The sequence below is a fragment of the Phoxinus phoxinus genome, assembly GCF_949152265.1.
Source record: "Phoxinus phoxinus genome assembly, chromosome: 2".
Classification (NCBI taxonomy): Eukaryota; Metazoa; Chordata; class Actinopteri; order Cypriniformes; family Leuciscidae; genus Phoxinus; species Phoxinus phoxinus.
The window spans coordinates 5,835,891-5,859,506 of record NC_136877.1 but is presented as its reverse complement, the minus strand read 5'-3'; the positions used below and the strand labels follow the sequence as shown (position 1 = coordinate 5,859,506).

The window sequence follows — 23,616 nt, the reverse complement described above, 5'->3', positions numbered from 1 at the left end:
GATTCTTATAGATCTTATGCACCAGAGAAACAAGGGCGCAGCCATCTTTAGAATATTGTCTTTGAACTTCCGTTTTTGCGGTCGCTCTCTATATCTCTATGGCATTGCTGTCCAAGATTAACCATCTTTTGAAGTGGATTTACTTAAAGATACAATATGTAACAATTTTGTAATAAAAAATCCAAAAATCACTTGGACAGTGTGATATATTTCCTGCAGTTATGTACTTACAATATCCCAAAAGTCTCCAAAGATTTTTTATTTCAGATAAATTCAAATTTTAAATAATTGTCCGTCCCGGAAAAAAATGTCGCCTGTCAGTGATGCAATATCCGCTCTATCCTTGGTTTCCGCAATATCACGTGGACAAATGCGGAAGTGGTGGTTATAGCTGTGTACATCATGGATCACGATTACTCTTTGGCGAGTATTGAAGTGCCAACAAAACGTAAGCGTCCATATTGGGGATACACGCAGAATTTGTGACAAACGGAGGAATAAAACAAGGATAAATATCGGTGTGGCGTTTTCGAGATGGAGACAAAAAGTGAAGTGAGAGAGAGAGAAGGGGGACAAAATCAGTAAAGTTCCTCTAGCTGGGACACGAACTTGGGTCTCCCACGTTATATTGATGGCACACTTGCCCACGACACTATCGAGATGCGATATATCAACATTATAAATTATACAAAATTGTCGGCCGCATCCCCGCACCCACGCATGTAATAGCCTATTATGATTTCCGTCATTTATTTAATATATTTGTGTAGCAGGTGGGCTGGCCCACATTGGCCGGCCAGTCCGTGACCGAGATTATGGCAGTGCAATTAAATACAATCGGATATCTGTTGTTAAAAAATATTGAGCCATTACTTGCAAATGTCCGTTCAAATTTAATTTTACTACGATTGGTTTGAACACGTAAAACAACACTTCATTAACTATAAACATCCTAAAACTACACAGCATCAACCTAACAAATCATTTGACAAATAGCTGTAACAGGATAATATAGCATAACATTTCGCGTTCCTTTTAGTTAATTCATTATCATGACATAAAATTTCGTGTTCAGACGTACAGGTAATACAAAAACTAATAAATTACATCATCCGTGATCATGATTCATTAATTCCATACGTCTCATGTTGAAAACGACATCTCCCATCGTTCCACTCTCCTTCATAGCGTCATCAAGCTTCGCCTTTGTTATTGTTGGAAACAGCGCCCTCTTGTGGCTTAAAATCTTACATACTGTAGCTTTAATGTAAAGTTAACTAAAGTTATCATGAGGATTGTAATGTTTAAAGCAGATGTCTTAACAAATGTCAGTAGGAAGATTTTAAAATGAGCCGTTCATTCATAAATATGCAAGATCAACGAGCATAGCGCTGAAAAGGGGCGGAGCTACATAAGGTCTATTGAGCCATCAAATTTACTGTTTTTTGGTGAATTTTTATTGACAAAATCCATTGGAATTTGAAAACCAATAGAAAAATAAAATACCCTTTCACTCAGAGTATTTAAGTCACCTTTATTTATATAGCGCTTTTAACAATATAGATTGTTTCAAAGCAGCTTTACATTGATACTAGGAAATTAAAGTAACAGAGATTGTTTTGACTTTACAACAGCTCTAGAATAAAGTTATTGTCCAGCTAAAGTTCGTTTTTGATTGATTCACATCCATTGCAAAGATCATTAGTTATTAGCTTAGGGGCCGCTAACATACCTTTTATCGCATGTCGTGATGTGGCATTGGAATTGGAAATCCTGTTATTATCAGTATGTGATATCTGCTATCTGTCATTTTTCAGGCACATCCAGAACATCAGCGAGATCAAGACAGATGTTGGGAAGGCCAGGGCATGGGTGCGTCTCTCCATGGAGAAGAAGCTGCTGTCCCGGCACCTGAAACAACTGCTGTCGGACCATGAGCTCACCAAGTAAGACCCATCGACTGGTTCTTTAGTGGCGTAGAAGGCACTATCATGAATCAGATGTACTGTAGACGAACACTCGGATAAGAGACAGTTCAAATGTAAGAGATGTAGCACAGCAAAAGAATAAGGCTCCATTAAAAATGAAGTGTTTTTTTATTTTTATGTATTATTAATGGGCCTTGAACTGAAGTGGCTCATCCACATTCTTTGTGGTGTTCTCTTCTGACCTGAAATGCATTTGAACTCATTTTCTTCAGGGGTTTTAAACATGCACTTAACTTTCATCTCTGTGTTCTTTAAAGCTGTATTATTTACTATGTTTGGTTGTATTTATTTGAAGGAAACTCTATAAGCGATATGCTTTCCTGCGCTGTGATGATGAAAAGGAGCAGTTCCTCTACCATCTCCTCTCTTTCAACGCGGTGGACTACTTCTGCTTTACCAATGTCTTCACCACGATTAGTAAGAGGCATCGATCTCGGATTGCAGACACAGTACACCATTAAGCTTTCTGCAGTTGAGAGTAACAATTAGGGCTGAGTTATAGTGTTTACAATATATATACAGTCTATATTGTTACTTTCAACTGCAAAAGCTTAATGGTTTTAAACCCTGAAACCCTCCACCTTCCCCAGCTCCACCTGCCTAGATCTGATATGGGATTTATGAATTATTATATTAACTCTTGTATCAAATAAACTTTTCTTGACCTCGTCCTTGTTGTTGTTCACAGTGATACCATACCATGTGGTCATCATTCCCAGTAAGAAACTAGGTGGCTCCATGTTTACGGCCAACCCCTGGGTGTGCGTCTCAGGGGAACTAGCTGAGACTGGGGTCCTGCAGGTCCCCAAACACACTCTGGAGATTACGTTTGAGGTGACACACCTACGTTCTTTTACGACACATCTACGTTCTTTTGCGCATTACCCCCGTGCATACATACTTGCATACATACATACATACATACATACATACTTGCATACATGCATAATTGCATACATGCATACATACATACATAATTGCATACATGCATACATACATACATACTTGCATACATACATGCATACATACATACATACTTGCATGCATACATACATACATACTTGCATACATACATGCATACATACATACTTGCATGCATACATATATAATTGCATACATACATACATACATACTTGCATACATACATACATACATACATACATGCATACATACATACATACATACTTGCATGCATACATATATAATTGCATACATACATACATGCATACATGCATACATACATGCATACATACATGCATACATACATACATACATACATACATGCATACATGCATACATACATACATACATACATACTTGCATACATACATACTTGCATGCATGCATACATACATACATACATACATACATACATACATGCATACATACTTGCATACATACATACATACATACATACATACTTGCATACATACTACATACTTGCATACATACATACATACATACTTGCATACTACATACTTGCATACATACATACATGCATACATACATACTTGCATACATACTACATACTTGCATACATACTACATACTTGCATACATACATACATACATACTTGCATACATACTACATACTTGCATACATACTACATACTTGCATACATACATACATACTTGCATACATACATACTTGCATACATACATGCATACATACATGCATACTTGCATGCATACATACATAATTGCATACATACATACATACATACATACATGCATACATACATACATACTTGCATACATACATGCATACATACATACATACATACTTGCATGCATGCATACATACATGCACAAGATAATAAAAAGAACATTTATATAAGATTAAGAAAAATAAGAATAAAAAAATAACACATTAAAAAGTGATAAAGTAAAGTTTCACTATATAATTTGCTGTATTTTTGGGCACCATGCTAGATATTGACTATTGAAAAGCTCAAGGTGACTTCCTCCTTTGGTAATCTGTTTGTTCGAGGTTTGTTGCATAATTCTGTCTGTACTTCACACAGTGCCAGAACCTGGGGAAGCTGACCACCATACAGATGGGCCATGATAACTCAGGGCTGTATGCTAAGTGGCTAGTGGAGTGCGTAATGGTCCGCAATGGGATCACAGGGCACACTTACAAGTGAGTGCCAAGATTTTAGTAGCATTATAATCACATTATTCATTATTAGTCCCCCAACTGACTGTCTGTTGTGTAGGTTTCCGTGCGGCCGTTGGCTGGGTAAAGGAGTGGATGATGGCAGCTTGGAGAGGATACTGGTGGGCGAATTGGTGACTAACACGGAGAACGAAGAAAGAATGTGCCGGACTCCTCCAATGCAGCAATCCCCCGGGATGATGCGAAGATTTGTCACCATTTCCCCAAACAGCAAACCAAGTGTGTACTTGGAAATTTCATAAAAGTCCAAAGTCACAGCTTATAGATTTTATAACTGCACTTATTGCTGGAGGATATTTGTTATCTCAAGCATGTTTCCCATTGTGTGCCCTCTAGAGTTAAACACAGGCCAGATCCAGGAAGGAGTGGGAGAGGCGATTAATGGGATCGTCAAACACTTCCATAAGCCAGAAAAAGAGGTAAAGACAAACAAACAGTGGAAAAGAGAAATGTGGATGAAATCAGCACATATTGATGATCTTTCTTCTTTCTTCTCTTGTAGAGAGGAAGCCTCACGTTGCTTTTGTGTGGAGAGTATGGTTTAGTATGGGCTTTAGAGCAGGTTTTCCAGCATGGATTCAAGTCACCGCGCCTTTTCAAGAACGTCTTCATTTGGGACTTTCTAGGTAACAAATACTGTTACATTCTATACAATATTTATTTATTATTAATTTCTCATACTTGGTGTTAGGAGTTGTTTGTCTTATCAGACATGATTAGGTGTTATTTATACTGCATATTTTGGTCAAGAGCCACCCACTTAGACAGGAAGAGCAGCTTGACTGACATGTGAAGGGATCAATCACTGTTTGTTTTGTTTATGTGCCATTTTATTCACTATGCTACTGTCAAAAGTTTTTTTTTTTCAAGAATTAATACTTCTATTAAGGAAAAATGCATCAAATTGATCAAATCTGACAGTACAGACATTAATAATATTACAAACAAATACTTTCAAATAAATGCTGTTCTTGTGAACTTTTCTATTCATTAACGAGTCCTAAAAAAAAATGCTTTTGTTTTTTTGTCCACAAATGTTAAGCAGCACAGCTGTTTTCAACATTGATAATAATAAGAAATATATCTTGAGCATAAATTAGAATGATTTCTGAAGGATCATGTGACACTGAAGACTGGAGTAATGATCACAGGAATAAATTACACTTTCACATTTATTAAAATGGAAAACGGTATAAATTGTAATAATATTTCACAATATTACTATTTTTACTGTAAATCTTGGCTAGTCTTCTGTAGTTTGAAGCTGAGACTTGGAGTTTGTTATTATCTAAATCCTATCGGGAACATGAATGATACCTCAAAATGTTGCAAATGATCCTAAATCCTCCTGTTTATATTCTGTATTACCACAGAAAAGTCACAGGTTTACTTTGAGAGTGTGGAACAGAGTCAGATGACCCAGGACGAGAACTGGCTGATGAGAGTCCGTCATTTCTGCCATTTCATGCGCGCCATCAACAGCACACCCAGAAACATCGGCAAAGATGGGAAGTTTCAGATGCTCGTGTGTCTCGGGGCCAGGTTGGTCATTATTTACGTCAAATTTTTGACTTGTTTAAGTATTTCTGAATTTTAAAGTGCTCATGTTATCCTCCTTTACAAGTTCATAACTATGTTTGGTATCAGCCACAAAATATTGACATGATTTAAAGAAAAAGAAACACAAATTTTTTCCATTCTATACATTTCTGCAGCACCTCTTTCACCCTGAAACACTCTGCTTCAGTTCCTGTCTAATTACAAGCAATAGGACAATAAACTACAGTAGAGCAAAGACACAAATGAAATAGACCTACCTGAAAACATCAAACTCTAGAAATAAGAAATACTACATTCATTGTATAAAGTACCGGTAGTCAAATGTACAAAAAACTGCATAGTCTTCATTTAAATATTAAATAAGAATGTATTCCAAGTTAGAAAAGTGATTCAGTCAAGAGCAGTGAGAGATTGTTTGAATAACTTTAACTAGGTTTATTCGGCTGCTGTCACTTTTAGACCAAATGTTTAAACCTAAAAATAACTAATTTCAGTTCTCACGCGCTGGATGAGCAGTGGCTTTATGTGTGCGCTCAGAAAACATCTTAGACAGTGCGCCATATACAGAAATGAGTTTTCCTTCACTGCTTATTGTGCTTGAACGAGGCTTAAAAACGCATTAAAACAATAACCTTTCATGACAGGACAGCACGGCATATAGTCACTTGCGCATAACCACGATAGAGATTTCTCTTAGAGATTTGACACATTTCTATCGGTTTATCGTGTCTACCGGTATATAGCTCATCCCTAGCTAACAATTTTTGGTTCCTGAAACATTCTTTTTTAAAGTTTGTTTTTGGTTAGCCAGGAAATCTTTTTTTTAACGGAAATAGAACGTTAGTTTTTGGTTTGTTGAACGTTATTCTAAAGTTACGTTAACGTCCTGTTTTCTGATGGAGAGATCGACACCCTTCGATTTTCTAACTTTGCGGAGTGTTTACATGAACAAACAGCAACAGTATATGATACACTAAAGGACAGGGCAAATCAGAAAAGGGTGTATTATATGTGCCCTTATTTGAATTGACATTAGGGCTGTCACTTTTGAGAAAAATCTAATTCAAACGGATATCAAATATCAAGAAATGTATTCGAATATATTCGAATATATACGAGCCCCACCCACGCCCCCACCAAAAAAAACACCGTAACGGAGATGCAATCACAAATGTATTAACAGTCTGACAGTGATAAACAGGACTCAGGCCATAGCCTGTCTTTAAATTTTTTTTGACTTAATGTTTAAAACAGCAAGTTATCAACTTAATCTATATGAAGTGCCTGCATAGCCAATCACAAAATTAGGCTACATGAAAAAAAAAAAAAACACTGAATCGGAACAGCACGGCACACACAACAACGTGACAACTTAAACAGCAGCAGGATTGCTAGAAACACCAATCTATCAACTTGATCTGGATCAAGTGCGGCTCTCTTTTTATTGACGATGTTCCCCGCGGTGGAGAACACACGTTCGGAGCGCACAGACCCGGCACACACAGGTATTTGTGCGTCAATGTTGAGAAAAGAACCTTATCTTTAACGGTTACTTTACCATCTACGGTGTAGAATTAAAAATATGATAGACACTGCTTTTTAAACGAGTTGGGGTCGTAATTGTCCGCTCAGGGGTGCGTTTCCCGTACAACTATATCGCTCGCTGCTTCACTACCATTGTACGATGCATCGTTGGAGAAATCAACTAGCTAGTCACGACTGTTTCCCGAAACCGTATGTCGCAAAGTATCGTTCAACCACGTTGGTTTATGACGTCTCGCACGTAGTGGACTAATAACTTTATTTTAATTAATCTGTTTGAGATCGAATTAACGCTAGATTTTGTCATATAAGTTACAGACATGACATCTGAAGACCATTTCTAATTTTTCTCAGTTATTTTGCTTTATTACCAGACTCAATATTTGGCTCGTTCTTAAATACGTTGAGCACGTTCGCCAGAGTCCTGCACGGGTTCGACGGGTGACCCGCAAATTTTGCTCAAACGGGTGAAAAATATCCAACTGTGTCGGATACGGGTGCGGGTCGGGTCGGACACGGGGAAACGCGGGTCTAAACACGGGTTCAGTGAGATGCGGCGCCTTGTAAAAGGTCCAAGTGATCTGAGGGCGCGCGCGCTTCCTGGTGTGTGACGTGTGCGCAGACTGGTGCATAGATGTATATACACTAGATGTCGCCTTGGCTACGGCAGTTCATTGGAACGAATGTCTTTAATGCGAAATCTAGTGTATACATATCTATGCACCATTCTGCGCACACGTCACACAGAAGGAAGCGCGCGCGCTCTCAGATCACTTGGACATGGCTTTGTTACAAGAGGTAAAAACGATATAAATACTGTTCGTTTTCTCACACAAACCGCTCGTTTCGTGTCTTAGGCCATCAATGTGTACTTACATTTACGAGTCATTAAATCATGGCCGTTTCTCAATATGCGTTCTTGTCTGTACTTGTGTTCTTGTGGACTTGTGAAACGTCATCAGTCGCTGCCCAAGTACTGTCCCAATTCAAAAGTTCACATCTAGCCAAGTCCAGTTCAAATCCCCGGATGTGTTCTTGATCCGCCCCTTTTACCGAGGATGCATGTAGAGGTGACTTGTGCAGACTTGAGACAGACAGGTATCCCAGAATGCATCTCGTCCCACCAGCAAGCGTCAATGGCAGAGGAGAAAACCCGCGTAATATCAAAATACTACTGTTATCGTGTCACGAAATGTAATTCTAAGAGTGTTTCAGTCGAGAATGTAGTTGTTTAAAGCTTAAATCTGTGGTTTATTTATAAAGATAGCGCCTATTTAAAAAATGTATCTGACGTTTTCGGAGTTGTGAGATCCAGGCGATCACCGGGCGCTCAGCGCTCAATAACCCCGACTGGACCAGCTTTTCCTCGGCTTGTGCTTCTGATGTTTGCCGCTGGCTCTGGTGTCTCTAGTCTAGTGGTTAAACATGAGATATTATTTGTCTTGTCTAGCCTATATCTAACGGGCGATCTTTGGTCTCATTAATCTATAATGTGTTCCATGGCAAATCGTTTTGGCTGAGGGCAAAGTGAAGTTTCATAATTGTATATATTTAGGCTATTTAACTTGAGCTATAGGCTATTTTAAGCTGACTTATGTTTGACTGAATTGTTTGCTTTATTTATTTTTATTTACTTATACTTTTATACTGGATATCAGATCATTAAAACGGACATTTAACAAAAAGAGTCAGGGTTGTGTAATTTTATTTTAGGCTATATATTTTAAAATATATATAATATTTTTTATATTAATTTTATTATAAATTCTCTTCACTGTACATGTATAATAAAATAAAATGACACAACCCCGTCTGTTTTTTAAATGTCAGTTTTAATGTTCAATAATGTTTAATATTTTTTTTAATGAAAGCAAAAAGAAGCAGGATTGCGTTTTATTTCGTGTTGTTATGCAGTGAAGATAATCAATGTACACGTTGCCTGAACCACATTTGTGTGGCCATTTAATGTGTTTAAGATTTTTTTTTTAAATGAAAAGAGGCAGAGTGTTTTTTTATACCATATTTCGTTTTATTGTTGATTAAATATACATAAAGAGATAACCGGAGTAGCCAGAGCGTGCTGAGTGACGCGATCAAGAACGCCGCTGTCCCATTTGCAGAATAACCGGACTTGCGTCCTCTCGTCCTCGGGAGTTCGTTCTCCTAAGTCGAACTTGGCAAGTCTGAACTACCAAGGACGCAAGTCCGAAGTTTGCGTACTTTGTATTGAGAAACGGCCCATGTTTCATTTGGACTTCTCTGTGCATGCTCTTTGAGGTGGACCCCATAGACCTGCATGATATGACTTTCAGACAAGAACGGTTTGACCTAAAAATATCAAAATTGAAAATACTGTGGAAACAAAGACACCTACATCTTGGATGTCCTTGAGGTAAGATAAAACATATCAAAAATTAATTTCAAAGTGAACTATCCCTTTAATGCAAACACAGCCACAGGGGAAAAAAATAATATTTTTATTAAATAACATTTGAAAACCTGTATAAACTGAACACCAAATAACAATATTAACTATTGAGAGGTGATGACTCGTTCATGAAAACGTCACAAAGAAACGGGAAAAGTAGCCTAATGATTATTGAATAGGCTATATAGGCCATGTCAAATATAGCCAGGACAGGAGACAGAGCTGTTTTCTTTCGTTTTGAATTGTTTTGTTTAAAAGTAGGCTACACATTTCAAGCTTTCTATATGTTTCTCAGGTCTGTGAGGCATGTAGCCTAGCTTATACGCTGAGTTTCGTTAATTTCCAGTTCATGCGCCGTTGATCCGCTCCGTGTCCTGATGCCTGCTATTAGGCTACTTCTTATTTATTAAATTCAGACAATTGGTTATAAAACATCATTTAAAATTAAGATAAAATTAATACAAAACGAAATTCAATTTAAAGAAAGGCTTTATACAGTAAGAAACTTATAATGAAGTGGTCAATAATGTCTGCCTCTGTCTCCGACATATTGCACAACGTATGATCTTAGGCTACTATGCTTTTAACTTCTCATATAATTAATATTGATGAAACAATATATAAATATATATAAAATTGTGAAGCTGATGTGCTAGACGAAATTGAATTGTTTTGTGGTAACGCGTTAGCCATGTAGGCCTACAGGCTATCGGCTTTTTGACAGCTTCGGCTGTTGTCCTTGTGTTAAGGCAAGCCGCCAAAGGCAATACAAATTTGAAAAAAGTGTGTCTGATTGACTAAACTGATTTTATTTCGGGTGCGGGTCGGATCTCGGTTCTATTTTAAGCGGGTCGGGTCGGGTTGCGGATTTTAATTAGTGCTGCTGTCGGAAAACGGGTCGGATGCGGTTTTAAGCCCTGCGGGTACGGGCGGGTGCGGATTTACAAAATCGGACCCGTGCAGCTCTCTGACGTTCGCACATGCACAGTCTTCAAAAACGGTGCTTTAAATCTCTTGACAAACTAAACGACGTAAATTACATTTGTATGTATTCTAAATAAATAACACGGGTTGTACTGAATGTCAGCTTGCTTATTTTGCTAAAGATAAGGATTTATTCAGTCTACATCTCATGTAAACTAGAAACTATGCTATTCCAACCACACAAGTTTGCGATGCTGTTTGCGAACGTTCGTTGGAACGATGGTTTCGGGAAACACCAAATCGTTGAACTATGCTGATAACGACGGAACTTGCGACCATAGTTGGCTAACGATGCTTTCAGGAAACGCACCCCTGGCTGGCCGCTCTGTGCGTTATCTTCCATTTTTAAAACAGCGGTGCTATAATACCGGGGCTATTATTTGCTTGATTTGGTCATGGGCCTACGCTACAATACGTTTAGAGCGCCCGCTACTGGCGAGTAAATGAGATGGCAAACAATAAAATAAAAAACAAACGACTGTAAAAAAAAAAAAAAGCGCTACACATGGCACTTTAAAAACCGGATAGTTTATTTATAGTTATACTACAGGGCCGTTGAATGCTTGAATCTGATTGGTTGACGAACGTTCTGAGGTGTGCAATTATATTCAGGGAACCGCACGGCTAAAGTAGTTCCGGCAGGTCTTAACCGTATTACAGTTCCATATCACTTCGCAAAGTCAACTGTAATAACGGAAAATAGGATACAATTCATAACAAGAAAACTGCAGCCCCATGCGCTTGATCTGTGATTTTCAATGTCTAACTTCACAATCAATGGAAACATGCAGTTTAATTTTAATAAATGAAGTATATAGCCTATATAGTCCTATATATAATCAATAGAAAATTAAAAAGAATATTTCAATAAATTGATAGTCCTGCTGCAGATAATATAACAAATAAAAAATTATTGATTGGCCTATACTTGTTAAAAGGGCTTTGTGTTTCATTTATTAGGCTAGTCTGTCACTAATAGAAAAAAAAGAATGAACGAATTAATTACAACGAATTGAATAAATAAATAATAATATTGACGCAAATGCTTCTTTCTCTCTCATAACTGCATTAATAACTGCATAAAGCCGGGGACACACTTACTGTAAGGCCGGTTATGAATGTAATTTGATACTTATCTGCATGCACGCGTGTTCAGCGCGTTCAGTCTGTGTTCACAGCGGTGTTTAAAATCTGCTGCATTCACAGTCAGAGAATGTTTCTAGTCGTTACGTGTGTCCAGCATTAAGTGGCCTTTAGTCTGCTATCAGCGGCTCAAACCTCCGTTACTAACTCTAAAATGACGTTTTGGAATTAGCAACGGAGCATGCAGTTTAGATGCGCAAGGAATTAGTCCTACATACAAGAGCGTTTTAATGACAAAAACTTTACAAACGTCTTGAAATACATCATCTGAACAATATTTCGAGGTGTGGTAACTGTAGTATAAGTAGTTAGTATTAGTATTTTTCTAATAATTCAACGGCCTGTCGTCAATTATTCCTTACTTAGATTACGGATATTTCACGTCATGTTCGAATGCATATTCGAATATCGCATAAAAAGTGACATGCTGCTCTTTAGTCACATGTGTTGTCTTCCTGCTTGCAGAGATCACCTGCTGCACCACTGGATCGCGCTCCTCGCCGAGTGTCCAATCACAGCACAAATGTACGAGGACATGGCGCTCCTAAAGGACCACTCTCTGGTGAACTCTCTGATTCGAGTGCTACAGACTCTGCAGGAATTCAATATCACTCTGGAGGCGTCTCTCGTCAAAGGCATCGGGATCTAACGCCGTCTCCATACAGAACTAACACACAGATCAGCGGGACCATGGACTAACTTTTTTTTTTTTTACATGGAGACTTGAACAAAAGGACTTAACCTGGCTTACGTTAAAGCTACTGTCATGTTTGCCATATATTAAGTGCAATGAGTCTTTTCAAACGTGTCATCATTTTTATCAACTGACATTCGAATATGTCCTCTATTTTGATTCATACGTTTCTGGAAAGGTGAAAACTCCCACCTGTGCTATACCGTTTTATTGAAAGCTCAATATTTTTTTCGTTGTTGTTGTGGACTGCTGACAATGGCTATATTTAAAAGGAAAACATGTAAGAAAAACTGTTATTATATTTTCAGAGAAGAACAGTGTTATTTTGATATGTGTCAGGTTGCTTGCTCTGTGCTCTAATCGAATCCATACTGTCACCATGCAGAGTTTCAAGCAAATGATGTAGAAGTATGCTTTATAAGTACAACTTGTGGGGAATTCATATTTTACTTAAAAATAGAAAGGAAGAAAAGATAAGAAAAATGGAAAAGGCTCTTCTTTTAAAAAAAAACAATGCCAGAGGCTTGTGTGATTTCAAATGCAAATCAGTTTAAATAGATTAGAAAGAGTTCGCGCCATAAGTTACACTACCGGTCAAAGCTTGGAATAATGTTTTAATGTGTTTTTTTTTTTTTTTTTTTTCAGCTCACAAAGGCTGCATTTACCTGATCAAAAATATTCATATTGTGAAACATTAAAAATGTTAAGAACTGATTTCTATTTTAATACATGTAAAAATGTTATTTATTCCTGTAATGCAAAATGTTGCATCACAGGAATCACGTGACACTGAAGTAATGATGCTGAAAATTCAGCTTTGATCACAGGAATCTTTTTTTTTTTTTTTTAACTATAGAGATAGAAACCAGTTATCTTACATTGTAATAATATTTCACAATATTACAGTTTTTACTGTATTTTCGATCAAATAAATGCAGTCTTTGTGAGCAGAAAAGACATAATTTACTCACCCGTATCATTCCAAACCCTCTTTCTTTCTTCCCCATACAATGAAAGTGAATGGTGACCACGGTTCATTAAATGGGAAAAGAGCAGCTTGGACTTTCATATAAATATCTCCTTTTGTGTTCCCCGCAGGAAAAGGGTGAACCGTCTCCTTAAGCTTATTATGATCCCCTAAAATCATAGATACGACGTCTGAAAGTGATGTCCAAACTTATTTTATGAGAGAGACTGTAAAAAACGAGAACAATCAATGGAAAAAGGATAACGTTAGCGTTTCACCTAATAAGCAGTTGCCGCAACCGATGTATCCCAGGTCTCGACTGTGGGCGACTCTAATGCCATATTTAAAGTAGAATTAAACTGGCACAGCTGCTGTGTTTGTGTCCCTATAGTTAGACCCCAGCAGCCCCTCTATTTCTGCTATGCAATATTTACAGCTCCAACGTTTTGTTATTGAATATTGATGAAATATTCGCCTGTTTTTAGAGTCTAGCTAGCATCATTCGTAGGATATACATTGGAGAAGCACATCAAAGGCTGATTGATATTCATGTGCCAATTTCATCATGAATGTTCTGGTTCCTGTTCAAACACAGCTGGCATGAGCATTCTGGGAGTTTTTCTTTCTTTCTTGTGTTTTATCTCGATACATTTATAGACAAAGCAGTGTAATGTAGTGTTAAATATTGAACAATTGTGTACAGTGTATAAAATGTATTAAAGGTGACAATTCAATATGGTTATGATGCTTCAGCCTTTTTTTTATGATGCAACCTTTCATCAAGAGCAACATTTGATTACCGTATATTGTTGTGAGGATTTTTTTATATATATATATTTCCATGTCCTATGACAGTTTAACCCTCTGGTGTCCTTCGTTTCAGAGTCACACTTAGGACCTTCGGGACCAAATGGTCCGGGAGGGTGGGAATAATATTTATTAAAAAAAATGTAAAAAAAATTTTTTTTACTTGTTTTTTATAATATTTTTTCTTTTCTTTTTTGGTGTTTTGAGATAATTTTATGATTTGTAATTAATATTTATGCAATAATTATGACCCATTTTTTCCCATTGAATATAATATAAAAAAAATATTTATATGTAATTTTTTTTTTTTTTTTTTTAAGCTGTATTTCATTTTAGAGTCAAGCCTTGGCCTCATGAAAACAATTTTTTAAATTATATTGGTGCCATCTGGTGGATACACTGAGCATTTTTATCACGCAATAGCACATTTTTACCACTAGATGGATTTACAGCTTTCTGTAGAAAGGCTTGCGAATTCTAGTGATTTTTGCACATATTTGCCAATTTTTTTTCAGGTTGTTGATTTTAAAATATAATAGATTCTCAAAGACTATTTTTTGTCTTTTTTGTTTGTTTGTTTGGTTGGTTTAATATTTATGCAATAATTATGACCCATTTTTCCCCATTGAATATAATATAAATTTTTTATATATATGTAATTATTATTTTTTTTTTATTAAAGCTGTATTTCATTTTAGAGTCAAGCCTAGGCCTCATGAAACATTTTTTTTTAATTAGATTGGTGCCATCTGGTGGATACACTGAGCATTTTTATCACGCAATAGCACATTTTTACCACTAGATAGATTTACAGATTTCTGTAGAAAGGCTTGCAAATTCTAGTGATTTTTGCACATATTTGCCAATTTTTTTTCAGGTTATTGATTTTAAAATATAATAACAGATTCTCAAAGACTATTTTTGTCTTTTTTTGTTAGTTTGGTTGGTTTAAATGGTAATTTGAAGTGCCAGTTTTACTTTATAATACAGTCAAATTAGCTTTCATTTGTGTGTGTGTGTGTGTGTGTGTCTGTTTTGCACTCTTGATGTTTTAGAGATTCGTCCCTTCACTGTTGAGTCCTTTTTTTCTGCATCCTGGCTGATTTGTAGATTTTATGCACAAAAAAACTCTTGTGTTTTCATATTTTTTACAATTTCCCATTCATTTCCTATGGGGGTCATTTTTGACCAAAGAGCAGAAGTGTGATGACCACTTAGCATGCTTGGATCATGACTTCAATATTTTTTGTGTGTTCACATACCTAATACCATAAAAGTCACCTAGTTTCGTAACATTCCGAAGAAGCTGTGATTTTTAAAAATTCAAAATAGATTTATGTAATCTGAATTTATTAGTGTGTATGTGTATAAAAGTGTGTTTGTGTGTGTGTGTGTGTGTGTGTGATGTGTCTGTTTTGCACTCTTGATGTTTTATAGATTCACCCCTTCACTGTTGTGTGCTTTTTTTCTGGATCGTGGCTGATTTGTAGATTGTACGCGCAAAAAAACTCTGTATTTTCACATTTTTGCCAATTTCCCATTCATTTCCTATGGGGGACCATTTGGACCCGAAGGTCTTGAGTGTGACTATTTTTTTTACAACCACTTAGACAATTCAAATCCTGTCGCCAATTTTTTTGGGTGTTCATATACCAAGTACCAACAAAGTTACCAAATTTCGGACCATTCCGATGAAGCTATGATTTTTGAAAAATGTTTATTCAAAAGCTTCGGGACCATTTGGTCCGAAGAACCCCAGAGGGTTAAGCAGGATTTTGCTTTTTCTATTATAATTATTCTGTTTTGTGATACCCAACAACATAAAATACAATGGATAACAGTTTAAATGTTTATTACCAACAAGCAAATTGCACAAATTCGTTGAAAAATTAACCCTGCTACACAGCCTTTAAGTATCAGATTTGTATTGTTTAGTTCCCATATTGATTGAGAGACTACGTGGAATAGTTTGTAGTATTAAAAGGGTGATAAAAAAAATGTGAAAAACTAAAAAAAAAGAGATAGATCTCTCATTGCTTAACTTTATACTTTTAAAGCAAGTTTTTAAAAAAGAACTTCAACTTTAACGATATGAAATAAAAAATATATTTATATTTAATATTGATGAGTTGTCAGGAAAAGTGCATGGACAAGATATGTACCCATTATATCCTTTACAAAAAAATGATACTGTTTTTTTTTTTAATGCTGCTAGTGTTTCACTGACTGAAAGATAAGACATAATATAATCACTTTTATCAGGAACATTAAGTTACATTTCAGCGTGTTTGATAATATAATTCACAAAAACAGTCCCGTATTCAATTTCCAAGCATTCGAGGCGAGCTAACATAGCGGGAAACGAGTCCATTCACACACATTCAAGTCACAACAAGAACAATGCGTTACGTGCGGAACGTTTGTGTACTTCCCCGGATGAAACATTCTTAAATGCCAAGCTCGAGCGCCGTGATTGGTTGAAGGGATGTTTAAACTTGGCGTCTAAACTCCTTATATGGTCTTCCTCCGACAAACCCCTTTACTCAATGTTTGTACGCAGGCCCCGCCCCCACCATTCATTTGTGTTTCTGTGTGTGGTCGTAGTAAGGCATGCGCAGTACAGACGAGTAAAACGGACGGAATTCAAAGTTTCTGACGGTAAGTCCTTTGTTATTGTTGCGAACTAACTTACACGAATGTAGCATCTCGTTTTTAACTGTTTGTAATGTCAGCATCGGAGTGCGTAACGTGTTGTGTGTGTAATGTTAGTGCGTTTGCAGCGCGGTTATTTACATCAACAATGGGGCTTGGCGCGCGTGGACGTGGAGCGTGGCATGGTCGCGTGCTAACGGGCTAGCTGTTATTGTTAATGGGACGCGCGTTTGGCGCTCGCTCACTGTTTGGCCAAGTTCAGAGTAGCGATCGTATTCAAACCGTATTTTAACAGTAATATCATCCGTGTGTTGTTTTAGAAACCGCTTCCTAAGCGATTTAAAAGCGCGCGTGAATGTTAATTTACGACACATGTCCGTGTAGCTTTCTTTTGGTTTCAATATATGCAAATATGGCGCGAACGAGCTAATAAAAAAACATAAACCCGAGCATACTGTATGTCACAATTCATCAAAATAATTATTTTTAATGTGTGAATGAGCCATGTTTAATGTTGTTTTTCACGCGTTTGTGTTGATGTATCAAGCGCGCGATGTTAATTATTTTATGGATAACGTTATACCGTTTAAAAGGGTGTTTTTAAGTAGTATTAGCCCAGTGTTTTTATTCCTGGTGTTTTGTCTAAAACCCCGTGAACAAGGCGCCCATTTAATGGTACTTTCGATTTTACAACTCCGCCTATTTCACCCGCTTCGCCCCATGTCAAAATTCCCAAAGGAATTCTTATCATTATTGGGAGCGACTAAATGGGAATCCAACAAAAATCAAATAAGACCAGAAATTAAAGGACTGTACAAAATAGAAATGTATTTATCCAGTAGGACTTGATTCTTAGCGGATTCCTGTTTAAAATGGGTTCCCAGTTTATAGTTCGTTAAAAAATCCCATTATCGTTCTTTCTAGGATTTCCCAAATAATCAAATCCCAGTGCACACATGCTGCTGTTGTTTGTTTTCCCCGTGCGAGTGAATGATCGTGTATTAAGTGTCTGCTGCGAAAGCTTTTGTCAAACATCAGAAGTAGGTCATGCAGACGAGACGGGTTCAAAGCAAAACACGGGGGTTTAATCCCAGACGCACGCTTGTGATTCCGCATTTTTCTTCCTAACTTCTGGAGCAAAACGCGATGAAATGATCAAGTTCAGGAGATGTATTTGTGCCCCCGCCCCCTTCAATCCCCCGCGCAAAACTACCAGGAGACCTTTTGTTTTAATGACGCTCTCCATTCATTTCTAGAGCCCGTAAAGATGTTCGGCTTCCACAAATCCAAGATTTACCGCAGTAACGAGGGGTGTTGTATTTGCAAAACCAAGTCATCCAGTTCTCGGTTCACTGACAGCAGCAGATATGAGGAGAACTTCAGACTCTGCTTCGGGTAAGTGTTTATCCATGATCTAACCCCCCTCCCAAAAAAAAATTTCAATCATAATTTTGGATCCTAATTAGATCAACGAGAAGTCTATTGGAATTAATTAATATCATACTATCCAGTTTATGTGATCCCTTTGGGATTGGTTCCAAAAAGAGGAATTCCATTAGGAATTTCATGATTCTAACCCTCCAAAAAAATCATTTTCAATCACAATTTTTGATCCTAAATAGATCAACGAGAAGCATATTGGAATTAAATAATATCATACTAGATGAGCTTTTTTAATTTTCCCAGCTTATGTGATCCCTTTGGGATTGGTTCCAAAAAGAGAGGAATTCCATTAGGATTTGTTTTTGATAACGGGCAATACAATTCTTGTCATATACTTGATGTTTTAAAAATGAGATCTGTCCTTAAATACATTTTCTGAGAATGCTCTTTTATGAAGTTACTTCACTTAAGGACATATTTAATAAGATTATGCCTGAAAAGGTTTTTTATTTTTATTTTATCATGTTAATTAAAAAAATTCTGTAATAAATATGACTTGCTATTTTTGTTTTATATGATATTTGTATTTTTGCCATGGAAATAGCTTTTAATGCTGACATGGCATTAAATAAAATAATCAGAATCTGAAATAAATTTTCTGTCATATTCATATTATTGCGCTATTGTTCATAGTCTGGCCGAGGACCGGGTCGGGGACATCTGCAACGCTTGTGTGCTGCTGGTGAAGCGCTGGAAGAAGTTACCGCACGGATCAAAGAAGAACTGGAATCATGTAAGGGCCGTTTTCTGGTTTTCACTGGAATCGTCCATTTTCATTCCGGACATTTAGAGAATAATCTTGTTTCCGTCCCAAGGTGGTTGATGCCAGAGCAGGACCTGGATTCAAGCTGACCAAACCCAAGAAAGTCAAAAATAGTGATGGAAAGAAGAAAAGTAAACTGAAGAAGCTTCATAAGTTCAAAAGGCAAAGTGAGTCGCACTTTTACTTTATTTATCTAATCTTATGATGGTTCATATAACGATATTTTTTTATATTTTGGCGATTTGTGTGGTTAATTCGTATGTTTTAAGTGCGATTTGCTTGTGACGGTTATGTTTAGGGATGCATCTTCATTTAAAAAAGCACCATTAAATTAAAGGAATACTCCACTTTTTTTGGAAATAGGCTTATTTTCCAACTCCCCTAGAGTTAAACAGTTTTACCGTTTTCCAATCCATTCAGCCGATCTCCGGGTCTGGCGGTAGCACTTTTAGCATAGCTTAGCATAGATCATTGAATCTGATTAGACCGTTAGCATCTCTCTCAAAAAAAGGACCAAAGAGTTTCGATATTTTTCCTATTTAAAACTTGACTCCTCTGTAGTTACATCGAGTACTAAGACCGACAGAAAATGAGAAGTTGCGATTTTCTAGGCCAATATGACTAGGAACTATACTCTCATTCCTGCGTAATAATCAAGGAACTGCTGCCGTACTACGCAATGATATTACACAGTGCCTGAAAATAGTCCCCAGCTCGGTAACTTCCAACGTGACCGGCGCTAAGTTTGTAATATCATTGCGCCCAACTATAGTTCCTAGTCATATTGGCCTAGAAAATCGCAACTTATAATTTTTCTGTCGGTCTTAGTACACGATGTAAATAGAGAAGAGTCAAGTTTTAAATAGGAAAAATATCGAAACTCCTTGGTAATTTTTTTGAGAGCGATGCTAACGGTCTAATCAGATTCAATGATTTATGCTAAGCTAAGCTAAAAGTGCTACCGCCAGACCCGGAGATCGGCTGAATGGATTGGAAAACGGTAAAACTGTTTAACTCTAGGGGAGTTGGAAAATGAGCCTATTTCCAAAAAAAGTGGAGTATTCCTTTAAGTCGTCATTTACCCACCCTGGTGTTGTTTTAATGCCCTTTTTTCTTTTATGGACCACAAAGGGAGAAAACAACAAAACGTAACTCTCGTGCTCGCCCATATAATGCCATTGAGCAGCATCAAGCTTAAAAAAAAAAAATACAGTAATGATCCCATGTCACATGTTGTATATTCCAAGTTTTTTGGAAGTTTACCCAAAAAAAAATTTATCTTGATTTCTCATAACTAGTTTGGCTTTTTCCGGGCTAGTGTGTGTGAACTGCGGCACTCATAGAAACTCGTGAACGCGCAGTCGAGCACAGAAGACCAACGGCCACGCTCAAGACTTTCATTAAATGCATTACGTTTTGATTTGTTTTTCACCAAACGCTATCAAATACCACCAGAACACTTGGAATATATGAAATGTCACGTGATATAGGGCTGTCAATCACTAACGATTATTTTGGTAATCGAGTAATCAGTTTATTTATTTTGACAATTAATCGAGTAGTCAGATACTTTTTTTTTATATATATATATATACTAAATGTCACATGGGATTATTCTGTGATATAGGGCTGCCACTAACGATTATTTTTGTAATTGAGTAATCATTTTACAATTAATCAAGTAGTCATACTTTTTTTGTGGGAAATAAAAATAGACCTAAACAAAGACCTAAGCCTTTAAACTGACTTAAAAAACATGTGTAATTACAATGAGGCAATAATTTTCGGTTCAAAATATTACATGTGAAACTCGAAAAATTAGAATATCGTGCGCTAATCATGAAACTAATATATTATATAGACTCATTACATGCAAAGTGAGATATTTCAAGCCTTTATTTGTTATAATTTTGATGAATTATGGCTTACAGCTTATGAAAACCCCAAATTCAAAATTAGAATATTGTGAAAAGGTTTTCATAAGCTGTTAGCCATAATCATCAAAATTATTACAAATAAAGGCTTGAAATATCTCACTTTGCATGTAATGAGTCTATATAATATATTAGTTTCACCTTTTAAGTTGAATTACTGAAATAAGTGAACTTTTGCATGATATTCAAATTTTTCGAGTTGCACCAACAAATGTCTGCAGAGAACGGCCCGGTGTTGTTAATTCCTTTTCTCCTACTATTCACATCACACAAACTAATACAAAATCGCCACCTAAAATAGTACAGTTTTTGCAGATGTTAATATGTTTGCCGTCGTGTCTTGACAGATTCGGATGCCCACAGCACCACATCCAGCATGTCTCCGTCTCAGTCCCCCAGCCACAGTAACCAATCAGACGATGGCTCAGACATCGAGACAAAACAGAGGCGCCCGACCCCGTCTGGGTTCTCCTTTCTCGACCTGTCCTACTGGAAGAGGTATTCCTCTTCTTCTTCTCCTTCTGTTTACCAATGCATGTTGACACCCTAGTGGCTGAGCCGGTGAATAACACCGCGGATGTGTTTCAGGCAGAAGGTGTGCTGTGGGATTGTCTACAAGGGGCGTTTCGGCGAGGTGATCATCGACCCGCGTCTCTTCAAGCCCTGCTGTAACAAGAAGCGTCCCGCTCTGGCATCCTCCTCGGACTCTCAGATCTCCCAAACACTTCCTTCCCCTCTCCCAGAGGTCATGAAGGAGAGCTGGTGATCCCCGATCGCACACCCTCCTCGAGGCCCTCATAGCTTTGTCTCCAGTGGTAGACTCTGATATCTTCCCTTTGTTAGATGACTGTGTATGAGTTGAGTTTTCCCATTGCTTTTGTATTATTATTTTTTCATGCCTATTTTGTAAAATGTAAGTTTTGTACCTTTTTTCTTATTTTTATATATAACCGCAAAAAGGATAAACATTTGGGCATTAGGACATATTTATAGGTCTGAGTTAGGAAATTTAATGTAATCCATTTTTTTTATTACTGTAAATTTTTTTTGGGAGTTACCAGTGTTTTGTAAATATAATCTTATTTTCCATTCCAGTGCACCAAAAGACTTCTATTTGGCATTTAGTTTCACGGGTTAAAGATGAATAATGTAAAGTTGCTATATATAACATTACAGCCAAGGCATTGATGAGATGGGTGTACTTTTAACTTAAGCAAATACAATATTTTACCTTGCGGTCTTCTGCTCTGTTAAATCACACACACACATGCATTTACTGACAAGGTTTCTTTGGGCACAATATTCACAATGTGAATTTTGGACACATGCTTGTAAAATCTCATTTATTTCTGGTTTGGCATAAAGATGTTTCTCAATATTTAAAATACGGTTACGGGTTTGTAAATCTTTAAAACCAAGATGCTAAAAACGCATAATCTCAGAGTATTTAAATGGTTATCATTTACACAATGGCATATGAAAGCATGCATAATGTATTTGTAGGCATGATCAGTTGGTGGTGTTTGTATTTTTTATTTTATTTTATGTTATTGTTGTATGAGAGTGTTATAATACAGAAAGTAAGAGATATTACTGAATGATGAATTTCCGACCAGGCTTTACACTGTGTTTTTAACCACGTTTTTTCCATGTCTCAATATTGTACACTAAAGGTAATCGAAGATGAAATTGTACAGTCTTTCAGCCTTGATATATTGACTGCAGCCTTTGTTTTTGTTTTGTTTTTATTGTTACAGTTTGGATTAATCAAAATGTTGTCGATGTGACAGAAAAGCCTTTTTCTTTGGGCAGGGGGAAGTTGCTTTGGTTCTGAACTTGAGCAAGATTGTGGAGTTTATGAATTTGGTTAGGTTATTATTTGAATGAATGTTTGTTTTTATTCACCAGCAATACTTTGAGTCAACTTTAGTGTTGACTTGATGCTCTCGTTCCTAAAATACATGAGAGCGAACACAAGATGTCGATAAATTTCAGGGAAAAATGTTTTTGACTATTAATGTGGCACATTCTCAGTCAATGTGCCTTACCAGAGATTTAGCTGATCATTTCATTACGTTCATTTGTCATTTTTTAACTTATGCTATTTATTCAAAGCTGTCTGTACAATTAATGCTGTAAAGAAGTTTTAGTGCACTTTCTTTTTTATACTTTTTGTAATATTACCATTGATAAAATTTTGTATCTCAATTTTCCTCACATTGGTATTTTCATAAAACTTTTAAAGTAAATCTTGTCTTTGTCAGTTTTTTTGGTAGTCTTCAATACATTAAATATGGGAAAACTGGAAGAAGAGAGGGATGTTATGCAATTATGCTGCGGTCACTCAAAGTCGGACGTTCGTTCGACCCATAGATATAATAAATATGTGTGTGTGTGTGTGTATATCTCTATTTATCTATCTATATATTTAAACAGGTCCGTAGCCAGCCTATTGAAGAGGAGGAAGAGGAGGTGGTGGTGTGGGCGGGGGGGTTTCAAAAAGACCTTGGATGGACTTTTTTGCGTTTTTTCT

The 23,616-nt window shown here is 36.8% G+C and overlaps 2 protein-coding genes across 5 annotated transcripts in view; both read left to right on the top strand.

Moving 5' to 3' along the window:
* The window catches only part of dennd5a (DENN/MADD domain containing 5A), a 73,718-nt gene extending 59,493 nt beyond the window's left edge, over positions 1 to 14,225 (top strand). For all 4 annotated transcript variants that reach the window (XM_079587984.1, XM_079587985.1, XM_079587983.1 and 1 more), the window contains 9 exons: positions 1,818 to 1,946; positions 2,284 to 2,405; positions 2,677 to 2,822; positions 4,012 to 4,130; positions 4,207 to 4,385; positions 4,503 to 4,585; positions 4,669 to 4,792; positions 5,540 to 5,708; positions 12,289 to 14,225. In XM_079587984.1, the coding sequence (XP_079444110.1) occupies positions 1,818 to 1,946; positions 2,284 to 2,405; positions 2,677 to 2,822; positions 4,012 to 4,130; positions 4,207 to 4,385; positions 4,503 to 4,585; positions 4,669 to 4,792; positions 5,540 to 5,708; positions 12,289 to 12,472 (1,255 nt within the window). In that variant the 3' untranslated portion in view covers positions 12,473 to 14,225. The remainder of the gene's footprint in view (positions 1 to 1,817; positions 1,947 to 2,283; positions 2,406 to 2,676; positions 2,823 to 4,011; positions 4,131 to 4,206; positions 4,386 to 4,502; positions 4,586 to 4,668; positions 4,793 to 5,539; positions 5,709 to 12,288) is intronic.
* A 2,451-nt stretch (positions 14,226 to 16,676) lies between these two features.
* On the top strand, positions 16,677 to 23,329 carry sinhcafl (SIN3-HDAC complex associated factor, like). Its single transcript, XM_079592165.1, has 6 exons — positions 16,677 to 16,949; positions 18,200 to 18,338; positions 19,020 to 19,119; positions 19,202 to 19,316; positions 21,431 to 21,581; positions 21,672 to 23,329. Exons 1-6 carry the CDS (start codon positions 16,838 to 16,840, stop codon positions 21,847 to 21,849), a joined length of 795 nt encoding a protein of 264 aa, XP_079448291.1. The 5' UTR covers positions 16,677 to 16,837; the 3' UTR covers positions 21,850 to 23,329.
* Positions 23,330 to 23,616: the final 287 nt, after the last annotated feature.